The 17,982-nt window shown below is 39.1% G+C and overlaps 2 protein-coding genes across 2 annotated transcripts in view; both read left to right on the plus strand.

The window, feature by feature from the left end:
* Window positions 1-3,584, plus strand: part of myo5aa (myosin VAa) — a 57,042-nt gene extending 53,458 nt beyond the window's left edge. Inside the window, 1 exon segment of the mRNA XM_063881847.1 lies at window positions 149-3,584. Within this exon segment, the coding sequence (XP_063737917.1) occupies window positions 149-301 (153 nt within the window). The 3' untranslated portion in view covers window positions 302-3,584.
* Window positions 3,585-4,404: 820 nt separating this feature from the next.
* gnb5b (guanine nucleotide binding protein (G protein), beta 5b) lies at window positions 4,405-17,726 on the plus strand. The gene is made up of 13 exons (XM_063880521.1): window positions 4,405-4,511; window positions 5,392-5,542; window positions 6,859-6,970; window positions 8,461-8,597; window positions 8,707-8,748; window positions 9,937-10,013; window positions 10,479-10,611; window positions 13,401-13,544; window positions 13,686-13,777; window positions 14,528-14,576; window positions 15,563-15,659; window positions 15,881-16,047; window positions 16,958-17,726. The coding sequence occupies exons 2-13, from the start codon at window positions 5,417-5,419 to the stop codon at window positions 16,967-16,969; spliced, it is 1,188 nt and encodes a 395-aa protein (XP_063736591.1). The 5' UTR covers window positions 4,405-4,511; window positions 5,392-5,416; the 3' UTR covers window positions 16,970-17,726.
* Window positions 17,727-17,982: the final 256 nt, after the last annotated feature.

Raw genomic sequence — 17,982 nt, forward strand, 5'->3', positions numbered from 1 at the left:
GATTCACTCGAGCACATGTATCAATACAACACCGTTTTCTGGACTCATACACTTCTTAACTCCAGGAAAACACACATTTAGAACCTAAAATGTGACCGCATACTAACTAATTCCATGCTCCTCCTGTGCTCTCTTCTTTTCCATTCAGACTCGTTTGCGGGACCGTTGTGAGAGTCCCCAGTTGTTGATGGACACCAAGATGATTTACCCGGTCACTTTCCCGTTCAGCCCGTCCTCCCTCGCTCTGGAAACCATCCAGATCCCAGGCTCGCTCAACCTGGCGTTCCTCACACGCGTCTAAACCACACGGCCCCACAGGAGGGCGGAGAATTTGATGTAGTGGCCACATGACACTCACTAGAACCACAAAGACTTTCTACTACACAATCTTCAAAAGAGATATAAATAAAGAAAAAACACTCAAAAATAAACACTATTTGAGCAGTTATGTGTAATAATGACCTGAAAAGCTTCTAATTCAAAACACGGTTTCCAGTAAAGAGTCGCTGGTCTGAATCTGGATACTGACTCATAAAATTAAACCCTGAACCACAACCACATTCTGAACTTTATGACATGCATCTGTACAAAACATACATCCTCTGAACGTACACATGCACGCCTACACTTCTGTGTCACAAAGCGCACAGATACACTCGCTGGTCTAAATGTCATCCATCCACTGCTTGTAAAAACGCTCGCCTCTTAGAGAAGCCACAGGGCCGGATCAATGCCTCCAGTGCTCGCGCTCCATCGTGTCCGTTTTAGTGGACCCCAGCTTCCAACTCTGTGTGTAAACTCGCTGTAAGATCTCGTCATCGTGTCGTTCTCCGGAGAGAATGTAACATATCGAAGGTGTAGAGTCCTCAGAAAGAGAAATAACTTGATGAGGTTGATATGTCGGGTCTCAAAGTGAATTTTGATTCCACCTAGTGAGTGATAGCCATGCTAAAGTTAGCGCTCTCCACCCCCATGTTGAGGTAACCTGGACCGGGGATTCCTCTCTGAACATCGTCTGTACCATATTATTTATACATATATAAATATGAATAATATATATATCATGTATTTTATTTATTGCATTTACTCCGTCCCCACCCTCCCTTTTTTAGATTAGAAGCTTTCTCCTCTGATATATGAAGGATAGGATCATGATTTCCCAGGATAAACAGCGCTGTAAGGACGGATTTTGCTCCATTGTAGGATATTTATGTCTATCAGGTAAATGATGTAGTGTAGTTTAAGTAGTGCGAGCAGAGATGATTATTTCTTAGGTGAAGTCTTAACTTAGAGATGTGGCTTTACCGTGTTTATCATGCATTTCCTGCAGATGAGTCGCAGCGCGGGTTTTAACTGAGGAGCGATTTAGAAAGTTGAAGGTTTGACAAGGGTTTAACATGCTGCAATCTGTGCTGTTTACAGCTGTGACCAGAGCTCAAAGAAAACACTGGCACAAAGATATGAAGTCACACACACACACACACACACACTCTGCTTTCTGCTGTATCACCGGGGGATTGTTTGCACTGTGAGCGTGTTACTCTCCCTTCTCATCTTCTCTGGTCAAAGCCTGTTTTTTTTTATCATCAATGTGGAACTATTTATTTCAGTATTATCATTTTCTTTAGTATCAAAGTTATGTATGTCGTGAAGCAGCCATGTATCACTGAGCAGAAAGGACACAAAATCTCTCTCTGAAGTTGGTTTTTGGGAAGCTTTTCTTGAATATATATATGTTTTATTCCCACAAAAAACTGCAGCTTTGGGTCCAATTTCTCTCTCCTGTTTTCATTTATGTCCATCCTATGCCTTCCTGTTCAGCGGCCAACACAACACAACATAGGCCTTTATTACCAAAAAACAACAGAATATGTGCAACTGTTTTCCATTTCAATTGCACTGCAGGGTTAAATGAAGGTTTACTGAAAAAAGATATTTTATTCTTTTTTTAAATATGTTTCAGTCACATTTGCTACAGTCAGTATGGCTAAATTGCTGCTGCTGCCCTCGTATAAGAAGCATGAGCTAGGCTTTACTAGTCATTAGAAATAAACCTGCACGCTTTTGTTTTGTTGTTTTCTTCTACAGAGAAACATCTTTGTAGTCTTTAGATTGGAGAGTGAGGGAATCTGCCCATGTGGTTACAAAAAGTCTCTTGTCTGCGTTCACATTGTCCTCGCTGCCTCGTGTTCAGCACTTTTTTCCCCCTTTTACTTCCTGTTGTGCCATTAGTATTAACAGCAAGTTGCCTCTTACCCTCATGTGAACCTTATGTTGTCCTCATGGCCTTTCACACACATATTTCACTTGGATAGAATGTTTGGTGCTTAAAAATATAGGTGGATGTGAATCGTCTCCTAAAACTGAACTCGGTACGTTTTATTTTTAATGTTTTGTTCCTTCAAAAACCAACCAACATTCAAACAAATGGGGTTTTTTTTGCATTTGCAATATCAGTGCACTTGCTCTGGTGGACATTTAAATATTTAAACATCTTCAAAATTGTAAGTGGAGTAAAGAGAAGTTAGTATGTGAAGTTTGTGTTGCACTTGTATTTGAGAATAATTGAATATCCGAATGCTCTCATTGGGACCACATGTTGTCAATCTGCCTTTTTGTTATATTATATAGGTAGTATGGTTTTGTGTAAAGAGTACATATCTGTGGCAAGGAAGAATTGGATTTATTTAGCATATGAATGTTTCAAGTTGTTAATGAAGTGTTTTAGCTGCACATTTTTGGTCAAAGCCTTATCTGAATATTTGCGATCTGATTGACTCAAACACACGATCGTCATTGTGTCCGTCCAGGGGTTTTTGTGCCACAGGGTTGCACTGTTTTGCCATTAGTCCAAAATGCATTTTTTAGACATTGCTGAGGAAGACAGATAAATAATAGATGGACAAGGACTGTAAAAAGAAACACTCCCCACACCTTCCTACTGAACTGCAACCCATTAAGCTTCCTCTACCACATTCCCTATGCGAGTGGGCGCTTCACTTCCTTAATCAGTGATTTCTTTTGCAGTTTTATTCAAATTATCAATTGATGCAAGCCACAGGAGGGAAGACACTTGGGAAATGTGTGGATGCAGCACCAGCTTTCCCACACTTGCTCAGACTATCTGATGTATGAGGAGTAGTTTCAGAGGAGAGTTAGAAAACATTTGAGTTCATGTGTTTGTATCGTTGAGCAGCGTTTTGTTCCCCTGGGCTTCTCTTGGGCTGTCAAACAGAAATAAGCGTCATTCCTTTACTCTGCGATTTTACACGAAGGGGAGAGTTGGTTGTACGATACGACGTAGACATTATAAATGACCATTGTTCTTATCAGCATTAGCGTTGATTGTGCCATTTTAAATATTGTTAAAAACTGATCATATATCATCACCTCAGCTGTCGTAGTACCGGTGTGAACATGCTGGTACCAGATGTTCCCTCTGACCCATGTGTACATTTGACAAACTGGACTGTTTGTAGTTTCTGGTAGCTGTGCTTAGTGAATGTGTTCACCGTTAAGAAACCAAGAAACTTGGAATAAATTGTCAAATCTGTAAAAGTAAAATAAAAGAATACAGCACTGTTGGTTTGTCTCTGGGAGATTATTTCAGGTTTTTAAATCTTGTTAAACAACTTTTAAAGGCGCACTATTATGCTCATTTGCTGGTTGATAGTGATATTTCATGCCTCCACTGTGACATGTTTCTATGCTTTAATGTTTAAAAAGGTCTTTATTTTTCGCATACTGCCTGTGCTGCTCTTTTAGCCCTCTGTCTGAAACCACAGCCCAGTCTGCTCTAATTGGTTAGTTGGCCAGCTCGGTTGTGATTGGTCAATCGCTTAGAGATGTCCCGCCCCTTATCCTGTCATGGACAATGTGTTTGGAGCATAATAGATATAAATAGAAGCCCAAGTGTAACATATTGATGTCATTATGTTCAGGAAGTAAACAAAGAAGTCATATGGAGGCGTTTTAGCCTTTGCAGACCATTTACATGCACAAAGACCCATAAAATACAGGAGAGAAAAGGGAAAACACCGAAAAACATAATAGGGCCTCTTTCAGAAAACGTGATTCCTCGAGTACCAAAAAAAGTTAGTTAAATGAACTGCGTTAACAGCATCTGAAAAGCTGCTTGTTGATTTAATTTCCTTAAAATTATTTTGTTTTCGTTCACTGACAACACAATACCTGAAGACTGCAGGTAAACAAAGCTCATGTAATACATTACATTTAATGGAAGTACATCTGATTGGGGAGTGATGTATTGTGCAGTAATGTAACATCAACAAGTTTTAAATGTTTTTCTTTATATTAAATGTATAAAGTGTACAGGATTAGGCTGTAAATGTAACTTTGCAGGCCTCACAGGTAATGCCGCAGAGCAGAGTCGCAGCTTAAACACTTCACTAAGAAGCTTACTGCTCACTGACAATCCTCTTCACTGGCAAAACTCAATTCTCCTCGGACAAATACCTACTGCACAGAAGAGGAACATATTCTCTCCTAAGGTAAGATGTTATCATTGATACAGCTGCTTTTTGTGGAAATGATGTTATGCAAACTGATGTTGGTGTGTGATGTGTTTGCATTTGGATTGAAGTTATGTAATCTGCTGTGCAAAGAGAAGAGTTATACTCTACTGATAGAACTTGCTGTAAATTGTTTACAAAAACAAAATGACGATACTTCAAAACAGCCTGTCAACTGTCAGTGATGTTTGGAGCGGCAGAAAAAAATATATATTGAGTACTATTGAGTAAATCTGCATGCAGAAATGGCAGAACAAAATGTGTTTTCAGCTAATGTTTGTCATATTAAATTGAACATCTTCGGGCTTTGGGGTGAAAAAAGTTATTGAAATACATCACCATTTAACAACACCACAAACTAATCAATTAACATAGAAGAAATAACCCCTATACGATCAAATAGTGTTAGATAAAGGCAACCCTGTATGTTGAATTTAGTTGTAAGCATTGATAGTCAGGAGTTATTGATACGTTTGAGTTGAATAAGCTTATATTGCTTACAAGTTACAGCTCTAATTAAAGGCACGGTGCATGTTCATTTGTTAAGTGAAAGATCATTTTAGTTTCTAATTTGGTTTTAGACTCTGTTATACTCTTGAACTGGACGTGAGCAGTTCCCAGAATAGCTGTGCTGCACTACTTTCCTCTGGAGCTCAGAGAGGGATCAGACCGGGTAGATTACCAACTTCTTATCTCATAACACACACACACACACACACACACACACACACACACACACACAAACACACACAAATACGCCAAGTGGTCACTGCATGGCACTGAAAGAGCCTGAATAAACCAGATAAACTAGTCTAGCTGATTAAAAGTTTCTCTGTGTTTGTGTGTGTGTTTTCCACAGGGTGTGTTGCTGATCACCTGCAGCCATGTGTGACCAAACGTTCGTGGCGGCTACTTTTGGCCCCTGCGAGAGCTGCGGGAAAGCCAGTCCTCTCATGAACATCTACATTAAGACCGAGGCCATCAACTACTGCTCCTTCTGTGTGGAAGTGGTACGTATTCCTTTTGGTTTCTCATCAGCTACCAATTCATCACAGATTGGACCAATGTTTGCAGTATCTGGAAAGCTTCTTTGTAAACAAAGTGTGGAGGTTGATCTAACAAGATAGTTGTTTACTGAAAAGTGGGTAAAAGAGATTCAACCCCTAAAAACCCACCCTGTTTCATACCCTTTGTCCCTAAAACACCGGCATCTCCTGCTCTTATGTTTATATACAGTATGTAATGATAAGAGCAATCTGTGAGGCATGCAGTTGCAAAGCTTCTACACTTGAAGGGTATCTTTACTTTGATGAGGAACACACTAACATTTTGCACTGACACTCAGCAGCACCTTTTGACATGCAGCTGTATGAGTGTAGCTTAAATACACCCACACTGAAACACAATGTAGCACACAGGAAGACATGGGGACCTGGAGGAAACAGATGCATGCTATTGAGCACCCTCCTGATCGGTCTTTGGTGCTACCTTAAAGAAAATGTATTCAAGTGTGTGATAGAAGTCGAAAAAAAAGCAAGCTAAATAATAATTGTGATTAAAACTATTTGAAGATACACTTTAAACACAGACATGGTCATCTCTGACAAATGCCTTTTATATTGAATTACAAAAAGAATCCCTTGGACATAATGACCTAACCAAATTTAAATGTGCTTTACTTTGGAGGGAATTATTTTTTTGTGTCAATGCATTAATGATTGTAATTCCACACAAAATGTTACCGTTGAAATCATTACCCTGCAGAAAAGGGCAGATGGATAATTACGCAATGTCATTAGCGAGCTAAAATGTAATCTCTGTCTTAAATTATAATAACCACAATGTCTTTGTTTAATGTTTTATGAGGTATTAATGTAGCACAGAATTAAAACTTTTTGCCATGCATATTAACCAAAGAGTGGTTTACACAAGTGTAATACAACTGCTACAATTACAGAAACATAGAAATCAAAGCACTGGAGTCTAAGAATATCTATTTTTAAATCGCATTTGAACTCCCTTAAAAATAATGTAATTTTGGGAGCATGTGGAAGACCAATGCTGCACCAGTGTTTCCAAATGCGTGTGGTGCCTGTTAATGTATCTGAATGTGGAGGATGGAGGATGGAGGATGGAGGGGGGAGGGGGGGGGGAGACTGAAAGAGAGCGAGAGCTGTCAGAGTGACACGCGCGGCCGGCGCAGCATCACAGTTTCGAGGAGACTCTTTACCCATCGCGAAAACAGTATTCTTCACATTTAGCTGTTTCTGCAGAGTTGCTCTCCCCTTTGTCCCCCCTCACAGTGTGTGTTGTTTTCCTCTCAAAGATGGCCTGCGCGGGGCTCACGTCAGGAGAGACGGTCGTGAGCCTGAAGAGGGAGAGCGACAATCTGAAGAAGAAGCTCGAGGAGGAGCGGGGAAAGCTCAACGACATAGAGTGTGAGTGTCCGATCAAAACTACCATTACACCTGCTGTAGACTGCACCTAAACCCTCCTATCTGTTGTGTTAACATGTAGCATTAGGTGTTGTTTACCCAAAAAAAAAGCGAACTATTATTTTACAAAGTAGCCTCTGTGTGTGTGTGTGTGTGTGTGTGTGTGTGTGTGTGTGTGTGTGTGTGTGTGTGTGTGTGTGTGTGTGTGTGTGTGTGTGTGTGTGTGTGTGTGTGTGTGTGTGTGTGTGTGTGTGTGTGTGTGTGTTGAATGATGATTGTGCACAATCGTGGTGGGATGTTTAACTAAATATAATTACTACTACTACTTCTGTAAGATGTTGAGGTGTAGGCTACTTTAAGTTCTAATTAATATAATTTATGAGAACTAAATAAGTACCTTTCATGCAAGAAATGCTAAACAATAAAGTAAAATGGACATAGAATAAATGTATATGTTACTTAAAACATGAACAGAAAGCCAGGATGGAAAATGAAACATAAATATAGGTTTAAATGGATAATAATATTAAATCAGTAGCCGTATTTAACACTGCAGCAGCCACAGAAGGTCTATTCTCTTAATATACTCCTTAGTATTTGTACTTCGATCTTCATGAGCTATCATGAGCCTGCCTGGAAGTATTTAAAATAGTTCAAATAAGCTCCTACGCAGAGACATTGAATGCTGCTAACGCATTTAAACATCTCTAACAAAAATGTATCCTCTTATAAAATGATTCAACCCTTTGAGTTTGCTGATGATATTGCTGTTCTTCTACTATTCTTTCTATCATGTAGCTTTATATTTTGTTTGCATGAAATGCTAACTATGCTCTTCTTCGTTATGTTATAAAGAAGCCTATTTGTGTGTGTTTAGGGATGAGGAGGAGATTGTGCATGATCATGGTGGATTTTTACACTTAAGAACTGTAACTGCTTCTGTAAAATGTTGAGGGTAAAGGCTACTTTACTTATATAAACAACTGTATTTGTGAAGCACTTATTGAACAAGAAATGCAGCAATAAGATAGACCTAGAATACATGTTTAATATAAATGTGAAGATGGGTAAAAAAACACTTAAAAATAGCATTATTTAATATGAAATAGAATGAATACGTAATACATAAAACCCACTGAAAGTGATTAGTAACAATAATAAAACCTGTTCCTATATGTGTGTCATGCACATATTTAACACTGCAGCAGGAACAAAAGATCTCCATTCTCTTAAGTAATCTTTGAATTTATTATTTACTTTTCAGAACCACGTTAAATATATAATATGAGGGTAATTAAAATGGTGACAATAAGCTTCTAGCTGTGCTGAAACGTTCGACATACTAAATGTAACCTCTTATAAAATGATGTAGCACAGACAGGCACCATTGTGCTGCATTTGAAGCACTTTTCATTGTCCTTGTTTGCGTCTGCTGATGATATTTGTGCTCTTGTACTATAAGAAAGGCATTGAATGAAGCTCTTTACCCTCAGTGAACCAGGTGGCAGAGAAGATCGAGGTGCTGGGCGCTCTCTCCTTAAAGACCAGACGTCTGCTGAAGGGTCACGGGAACAAGGTGCTGTGCATGGACTGGTGTAAAGACAAACGTCGGATAGTCAGCTCTTCACAGGTAAACACATGCACTCCTGCACTTACACACACATCTAATACTGGACAATGCTCATTTAATGCCGTAACCCTTTGATTTGATTTAATATGGATTTTCTTCTCTTCTCTAGGATGGCAAAGTGATTGTCTGGGATGCATTCACTCTTAATAAAGTGAGTAAAGGTCTGTGTGTTGCTTTTGTGTGGATGGATGTGTGAATTCATTTGTATGATAACTTTCATTAAAAAAGAAAAGAGCTCAGCTGTAAATCAAAGCAAAAAAAAGCAAAGCATTTTCTTTATTGCAATATTGATTGATTTATCGATACTATTACCAACCTTGTGAAAATATTACAATTAGGTCTTCATGTCACTATCAATTTGAGATTTCAAAAGGTAAAAAATAGCCTAGTCGGAAAAAAAACAAACAATGATACTTAGCAAGGTTAATTCAGAGTTGGGATAATAAGCCATCAATAAAGTAATTCAACAAAATCTATAGAATCTGCTTTTTTAAGAATATGCTGTTTGAATAACAGAGGTTTGACTTTAGGAAGGTGTTTTAGCTACAATAGGACTCCTAGCATTTTATCTACACAGTCTCATATCTTTGACGTTATTTTTCACTAATGTTTGTCATCATAATCACACATGTTGAGATTGATATCCATCCAATTGAAAAAAGGGTGTTTACCATAAGTACTGTGGGCGAGAGAGAGGGAGCAACACGATCACATGGCAATATGCTTTTAAAGATTATCCATCCATCTGGCCCCTTAGTGTGTGTGTGTGTGTGTGTGTGTGTGTGTGTGTGTGTGTGTGTGTGTGTGTGTGTGTGTGTGTGTGTGTGTGTGTGTGTGTGTGTGTGTGTGTGTGTGTGTGTGTGTGTGTTAAATGTCAGCCAGGATTCCCCTGGTTTGACCATCCTGCTTTTTAATGGAGTAAACATAAACACACTGAACATAATCGCTAATATAACTATTTTACTGGAGCTGTGTGTATGTGTCTGTGTCACCATGTGTAAAATAATTGTTGGAATATCCTTATTAAAGGAAATATATCTTATTATCAATAACAAAAAATCCACAAACTAAGCCTGCCCTAGAAATAGTTGCCATAAATGATGTTATTGTCCTTTTAAGACCAGTTATTGCCATTTATGTGATGCAATATTAGAGCAAAATGATGCAAGTAAAATATTTTAAAGAGCATTTGAACTGCACCTGATTTAGGTCATGCCCATAAATGTTTAAATAAATTGATAATCATGTTTTTAATTTTGCATGTATTTATGTGTCTACTTAATCCCATTTTTGTTTTGTTTTTCATGAACATTTCTCACATTTTGTGTGTGTGTTACAGGAACATGGTCTGAACCTGCCGTGTACCTGGGTAATGGCGTGTGCTTATGCCCCCTCAGGTTGTGCTGTGGCATGTGGGTGAGTACAGAAAACTGCAACGTTTGCCAATAATACAAAAACAACGATGACAACAACAAATTTATTTATATGAACTAGAATAATTATATATATTTCAGGACATATTATCTTATTATGGCCAAGTGCAAAAACATAAAAACGCTACCTGACTCTCGTTGCTCTTTAAATTAATTCCCACTCATTTGGTGTATAATATAACCTCATTTTATAATCCCCACTGACTGCTACTGCTGTTGCACCGTAGCAGAAACAAAATCCTACACTGGGAATATGTTTTGTTCACTGTACTTAATCTGACACATAATGAACGGATGGTTTGTAACCTCTGATTTCTATGTCTATCTCAGATCATTTACACTATATCCATCATTACCCTAAAAAACCCTGGATAATAGGGAAAACATTTCATTTTAAAAAGTGAATGTCCTTTCATCTAACCTCTAATGTGTTTATCTCCTTCCAAAGTGGACTGGATAACAAGTGCTCGGTGTTCCCGCTGTCACTGGACAGAAGCGAGAACTTGAATGCAAAGAAGAAGTCTGTCGCCATGCACACCAACTACGTCTCAGGATGCACCTTCACCAGCTCCGACATGCAGGTGAGCCCCTCTTTTCTGCCTTACGAGGGACTGGACACAAGAACATTTTATGGAGTAAACTTTTCTCATATATTTGAAATGGTTAATTGCATTTTTCAGATTCTAAATATTTTTGCCACATTTGTAAGTATATTTTAAAACCAAAATTGAATTTAAGAGAACTGGTTAGAAGAACCCCGGTAATGTGATATGAAGTGCTGTCCCGGGATTTGAACCGCAGCCTCTCACACTCCAAGCAGGATCATTAGACCAACAAGCCATGTGGTAAATATGTCCTCCCCATTCCTCTGTTTTAATCCTCCAATAATAATTACATGCCATCAAAAGTGTTTTAGTTCTATGAAAAATATATTCAGATTTTAAACCCTGCATTTTAGGATTATTATTCTCTGCAGTCATTTTTTGTAAGGTTCCTATTCAAAGGTTTTGTTGGCTGTGCCTTATACTCCCTAACAGGAAACGAGTTAGTAAGGTGACATGCTCAAAATGAAAGAAAAGGTCCGGATATTTGGATTTAATAATTTAGTCCCTCCGGCCCTGAACAGGAAAGTGGAGCCAAATGACTGAGGAGAGGGAGATGGAGATGGAGATGGATGGCAGGGCTGGGAGGGGGGCAGGAAAGAGGCTGGGGAGGGGGAGGTGATGGTCCTCTACTCTGCGCGTATTATTAGACACTGAGTGGTCTTTATCTGAGAAAGAGGCCTTTATCAGGGAAAGAGTGGAGTACCCTGGCCTGAGGGCAGAACATTTAACACACAGACACGCACATGCATGTGTTCCTCCTGAGTGTCTCTGTCATTGTGCACCTCACACACACAAAGACACTCCTCATGCACCCTGTGACGCCCGCAGCGCTTATACTTTCCATTAAAGTAGATCAGGGCTGAGGATTGTATGAAGGGCTCAGAAAGAAGCGTGTTTACTATACCACTGGTTTCTCATGTCCCAGCAGCCTTAGAGATAGAGAGAATAAATACAACTAGAACTATGTAAAAATAACAGAAAATGCTTTTTAAAACCCTTTAAATATCCATCTTTCCGGTTTAGATCATATGGAATTGATTATATTGGGGTTTTTGACTCACAATGTCACCTCTGAGGGGCCCTTTTCACTATTTTCTGACATCTTGCTGTAACCATGCATCAATAAATAGAGAAAAATATTCAGCAGATTCATCGATAATGAAAATAACTGTTAGTTGCATCCCTCAGTGATCACTTGGTGTTCAACCTAGCAACATTTAGCACACTTAGTTTGTGAGTTTGGATGCATAAGATCTGTTTATCTGAGTCTTGAGTGTTTTATAAAAGAGATATGCACACGTAGGATCATTGGGTAATTTATTGAACCCCCTGCAAGTATTTAATATATGGTGACATGCAGGAGGTGATGGGCATAATTAGACCAATGCAAAGGCTCTCTATAATATCAGAGAGGTTCCCATCTGTGTGTGTGTCACTAATTGTGGCTTACTGATAATTGCATTCATGTTGAAACTGGAGCTCCCTCTCTGTGCAGGCAGGCAGGCAGGCAGGCAGGATGTGGTGTGTGTGTGTGTGTGTGTGTGTGTGTGTGTGTGTGTGTGTGTGTGTGTGTGTGTGTGTGTGTGTGTGTGTGTGTGTGTGTGTGTGTGTGTGTGTGTGTGTGTGTGTGTGTGTGTGTGTGTGTGTGTGTGTGTGTGTGTGTGTGTGTGTGTGTGTGTCTGTGTCTGTGTCTGTGTGTCTGTGTGTCTGTGTGTCTGTGTCTGTGTGTCTGTGTGTGTGTGTAAGGTCATCCAGCAGGAGTCTCTAATCCAGCAGCAGCAGGTACCTCTGATGTCTGCATGTGTCTCTAAGTGCCCATAATCTGTTTTCATCAGAGGAGGCGCTGACATTTAGACATTTGGTGTGGATACATGATGCACAGTGACAGTTTCTGTTAGTGAGGAGGAGCTGACCTTTGTAGTCTGTCATGTATGTGTGTGTGCCTGCCCTGTGGGGGCTGCAACTGTTGATTATTTTCATTATAACTAACCTGCCGATATTAATTGAACGTAATTGATCATTTATTCTATGAAAGCGTGAAGAATTGTCCAAAGCCAGTCTTTAAAATATGCCAAATGTTTCGACCTAAAGTATTACTTTAAAATGACTTTATTAATCTTAAAGGATTAAGCAGGCCATCCTCATTTGTGAGGCTGGATTTGCAGAGTATGAAATAGTTTCATTGCTCATTGAAAAAAGGTTTAACCTCTTATTGCATGTAAATCTTTCAACACAAAGATGTTGCCATTTAATGTCAAATGACTTTCTCTACCTGTCCACACAGACCTATATAAGGAAAGCAGATGTTCATGACGCTGGTGTGTTTCTTTTAAGCCAAAAGTAAGGTCAAATTGACCACATAGTCGTCATTGCAAGCATTTACCTTCAAATATTTTTCCGACCCAGTGGATTTCCATTTGTCTTTGGCAGTTTCACTTCTCAGATTTAAGTTCTGTAATTTAAACATTAAAGCAAAGCCTGAAACCAGAGTCACATGGATACAAAATAACATCGTACATGCGTTGCGTAGGTGTTTGTTACAAAATAAATTGTGTTACATTTCCAGAATCAAAATGTATATTTCATAGCATGGACAATAAATGTTTCTAATAAATTCTCTGCAATCATTTTAAATGTTTCTGTTTTATGGTTTTCAAAATAATTTATGCATCTTTTTCTTTTTTAAATCTATGCTGAACACGTGTGGCGTGCTTGTGCTGTTGTATTCATGTGCTTTTCTCCTTGTGTGTGTGTGTGTGAGACAGCTCCTGACCTCCAGCGGTGACGGCACATGTGCGCTGTGGGACGTGGAGAGCGGGCAGCTGCTGCAGAGCTTCCACGGTCACACAGCTGATGTCCTGTCCCTTGACCTTGCTCCATCTGAGACTGGAAACACGTTTGTCTCTGGGGTGAGAGAGAGACACCGTGTGTGGATGTGTCTGTTTGTAATACTTCCTGCAAAACGTTGTAACTTTTCCATTCAGAGTTATATTTTTACAAGAGAGCAACAATATTATATTCCTCTCATATGTGTGTTTGTGTGTAAACAGGGCTCTGACAGGAAGGCCAACATCTGGGACATGCGCTCTGGACAGAACATTCAGTCCTTTGAGAGCCACGAGTCCGACATCAACTGTGTGAAGTGAGTGCAGCTCTTCGGTACATTTCTTTAAAAAAACAATTATAAATGAAATATATATCGTTTAAATGTGCGCACACATGGCCAGTACTGATACTAAAACATATTGAGACCTTTAATTCCTCCCTTGATCCTCAGGATGCACAATGAAAGAGGGCATTTTACCGCAATGTGTCTGCACACATGCCCAACATCATAGATACATCCGAGGCGCTCTGCTACCCTTTAATTTATTTGTCTTTCCCTAAATGAGAGACTGTCGTGTCCTGACTCAATCATGTTTTGAAGTCAGGAGAACTAAGGTTGAATACTAAAACAAACGAGAGCTTCATTGAGTATGGTCTAAATAACATTCGGTTCTGTTTTGGGGAAAAGATATGGATGCGGTTTTGGACCAAATATGCCAAAACACGTAACATAAATGAGCGTCACTCACATTTTCATTTTTTTCAATTAAGGAGATTTGTTCTTCCTCCAGATTAGAGTAAGTTTCATCACGTTTAGTGAGCAGAAATACTCATAATAAAGTGTATTTATATAAAAGGGCTTGTTCATGCAGTACACACATTTCAACTATTTACTATGCTTTTAGGAATAAAATAAGTAGTGTATTTGCGTGCGGGTCGGTCTGAATTCTGTTTCTATAATAATCTGTGACTAAAGAGTAAACAGGAAACCAGTAGTAAAGGAGTAATCTTATTTGTTGATACTTTCTGACGCATGATTCCTAACTCTACGGTCACGTGTGTTCAGGTATTACCCGAGTGGAGACGCTTTTGCCTCGGCTTCAGACGATGCCACAGTGAGTCACGTCGATCTGATTGACCTGTTTATCAGTGTGTTGTGATGTGTCTGCTGCTCGTGTCAATAAGTGTCCCGCACAAGGTTGTTGTATTGACGTCCTCAGAGCATGTGTAGATATCCTATTGATTTATTGTGTCCGAATCAGTTTCTTATCAGGATTTATTAAGGAGTGAACTCATTAGAGGCTAACTCTTCCAGAATAACACCTGTCAACAGAGTCAGATACTTAGAAATATCATCAATGTGTCCTAACATGCTCAAAAACGATCTCTAATAGGGATGGGATAGGATTTTGTTTACAAATTAAGACACAAAAATACTCACAATTTGTTGATTCATTTCTTTTTCCAGGTAATCTTGAATATTTTCATGTGAGAAAGATGTTGAGTTGAGAGAAATAGTTTAAAGAAAAAATAGATTCACACAATATTTGCCATTTTTTTATCCTTTATTTGGGGCCCTTATTAAATATTATCTAACGCTGTTAATTGTTAGTTTCAAGTTCACTAAAAAGATGTCAGTCCAATCTGTGATGCAATAAGAATAATAGTTTCTTATCAAAGTGTAAGGTAAAGAGAGTCCAGTATTTTTTATAGCAATTTAAAATACTTTTGCGCATATTTTCATCAAATTATGAATCACAATTACTGTTTACATAGTTCATTTCATAGGAGTTGGTTCAGGAACTGGAGGGTTTCCAGTTCAAGTCCCTGATCTGACCAAGTACAGAGTGTGGACTGGTACTTAGAGAGGGGCCTGTTCACCCAAGGGGTTCAAAGAGCCATTGAGCAAGGCATTGGACCCCGGTGGAACTGTATAGTAGCTCTACACTGCTCCGTACACACAGGATAGTTTAAATACAGTGTTAAAGTGTTGCTGTGTACATGTGATTTCAATCCTCTATGTACACGATATACTGTAATCATACCTACTGTGTACTAAAAGGACTACTGTCAAATCCCTGTTTGTGTGATCGTCCCTCAGTGTCGTTTCTATGATCTGCGCGCTGACCGTGAGGTGGCCGTCTACCAGAAGGACAGCGTGATATTCGGTGCCTCCACTGTGGATTTCTCTCTGAGTGGTAAGGTTTTCTGAAGCACTTTAAATTGGATCACACATTGGTAGTTTGTTGAATAGTATGCACAATTCACAAAGCCTCATCTGGGGACTAGTTCCTGATAGTGATGCAATGTGCAACTTCCTTATCAAAACCGGTTTCTGCCTCTACTTCCCCTTTTTCCAAATTTCCTAATTACTGTTTCATTTCCTTTCTCTCTCTTCGTCTGTACTGCACGCCCACAGGTCGCCTGCTGTTCGCTGGGTATAATGACTACACCATCAATGTGTGGGACGTGTTGAAGGGAACTCGTGCATCCATCCTGTTCGGCCACGAGAATCGCATCAGCAGAGTGAGAGTCTCGCCCGATGGCACGGCGCTCTGCTCCGCCTCCTGGGACAACACCTTACGGGTCAGCAGCAGTTTAGAGCACATTATGGCTTCACCACCTCCCTGTTGTTTTACGCATTAAATCACATCACAGTGTATACAAAGTGATACATAAAAGAGCAAGCACAAAAAAGCAACACACTTTAAATAAATTAAAGAAAACATAAAGGAGCATTACTCTCCAAGAAATTTGCAATAAGTCACACATTTTTAACTGTCCAGCCCAGTATACGTGTTTGGATCATGTTAATTAAAAAAGGGTTAATATTAGACTCCTAGCCTGTTACTGAAAGCGGTCACTCGAGATCTGGAGGACTATAGTGGTCAACCATTTCCTCATATTCACATTATATATTTGGACAAAAAGGTTGCTGGATTTTAAAGGTGTTAAAGGTCACCTATTCCACAAAATCCAATTTTCCACGTCTTTCATACATAAATAGGCCACAGTGTCCTCTCTGTGTTAAGAGATTCCGAAAGTTTGTGGAGCCAAGATTCTCACCTCTTTTTGTCCTGATCCATTTATACAGAAGAAACCTGCCTGAAAATTAGCTGATCAGATTAGGGCCACGATGTTGCAATGTTAGTTTGCAACCATTAGCCAATAACCAACCAAGGTAACACCCGCCCACCTTATCACCTGAATCTCGTTTTAGAGCACCTTTGTGTTTTTTTAAATCAAACACTTCCCAAAGGGGCGTGGCCAGCAGCAGCTTGTTAGCATTTAAAGCTACAAACACAGAATCAGCCCTTTTGGAACAGGGCTGAAAGTGTTTAACGGCATGCTACAATGCATGATCTGTTTGGTATTTCGAGCCAAATACTTCAGAGACATGTTTTTTGTATCTATCTGAGACCTATAATATATTGTTGAGTATAATAGGGGACCTTTAAGATAATAATGAATGATTCTTCACTCTTCTCTCCTGCAGATTTGGTCTTAGAGCTGATATCACAGTGGTCCGGCGACGACAGAACCAGCATCATACGACTGCCAACCAACAGGAGAGTGTACATATAAACATTCAGCGTAACAAACCCAGCGAAGCATTGAAATCTAAAATGTCTTTCCTGAAAGAGAATATATCATTGTATCATAACTGTAGGATTATTTATGGAGAGAGATTGATAATGAATTCATTGTTATTGCTAAAATAGTGTAAAGAATGTGTCTGCTCTGCCATGTAGACCTGCAGATAATATCCTGATTAAATCAAATATATTATAATATGATTGTCCAGAATTATACTGTAGGTGTACACACTGTATTTTTTGTTGTTACAGTGGCACTCTGCAAAATAAATGGTTGTGTTATCCAAAGTTTTTTAGCAGCCACTTACTTGTATTATGTCAATGTACTTCAAGAGTTTAGATACATTTCTTGTGAGAAAAATAAAGAAGATTTTAAATATTTTTTGCACTCTTCTACCTTCAACTTAGTTTCTCCTTGCAACCGCACTGATAATCTCATGTGTGTGGAGCCAAAACAAATCAAAATGACCCGACATGTCTCTGAATAAATCAGATCCAGATGTCTGTGTGGTATATCAGCTGATTTTAAGTGATTGTGCCACACAGTCTGCATTCGGCTGCAGCAACCTAGCACCGAGGCTGACCTAGATTAAATCCCAGTGGCAGGCATTAGCATTTATTTTTTCCTTAGATGGGGAGAAATTGTAATATTCATTATGGTATTGTGTGTGTGTGTGTGTGTGTGCGTTTAAAATAAGACATCCCAATATCCTGGTTTATTATTGAACATACAACTACATGAGGCCATGCGTGAACTGCACCACAGCTGTAACAGGAATGTATGTAAGGCTGTCCTTCCGCTGAATAATCCTGCAGTAGAGTTTGTTTTTAATTTGCATATTGAAAAAGACATACAATAAAAGCTGCAGCTATGCCAGTTAAGTATAATGAGTAATACCTAAACTTAAAGTACTCTCCAGTTTCT

This window comes from Eleginops maclovinus, chromosome 4 (assembly GCF_036324505.1).
Source record: "Eleginops maclovinus isolate JMC-PN-2008 ecotype Puerto Natales chromosome 4, JC_Emac_rtc_rv5, whole genome shotgun sequence".
Lineage (NCBI taxonomy): Eukaryota > Metazoa > Chordata > Actinopteri > Perciformes > Eleginopidae > Eleginops > Eleginops maclovinus.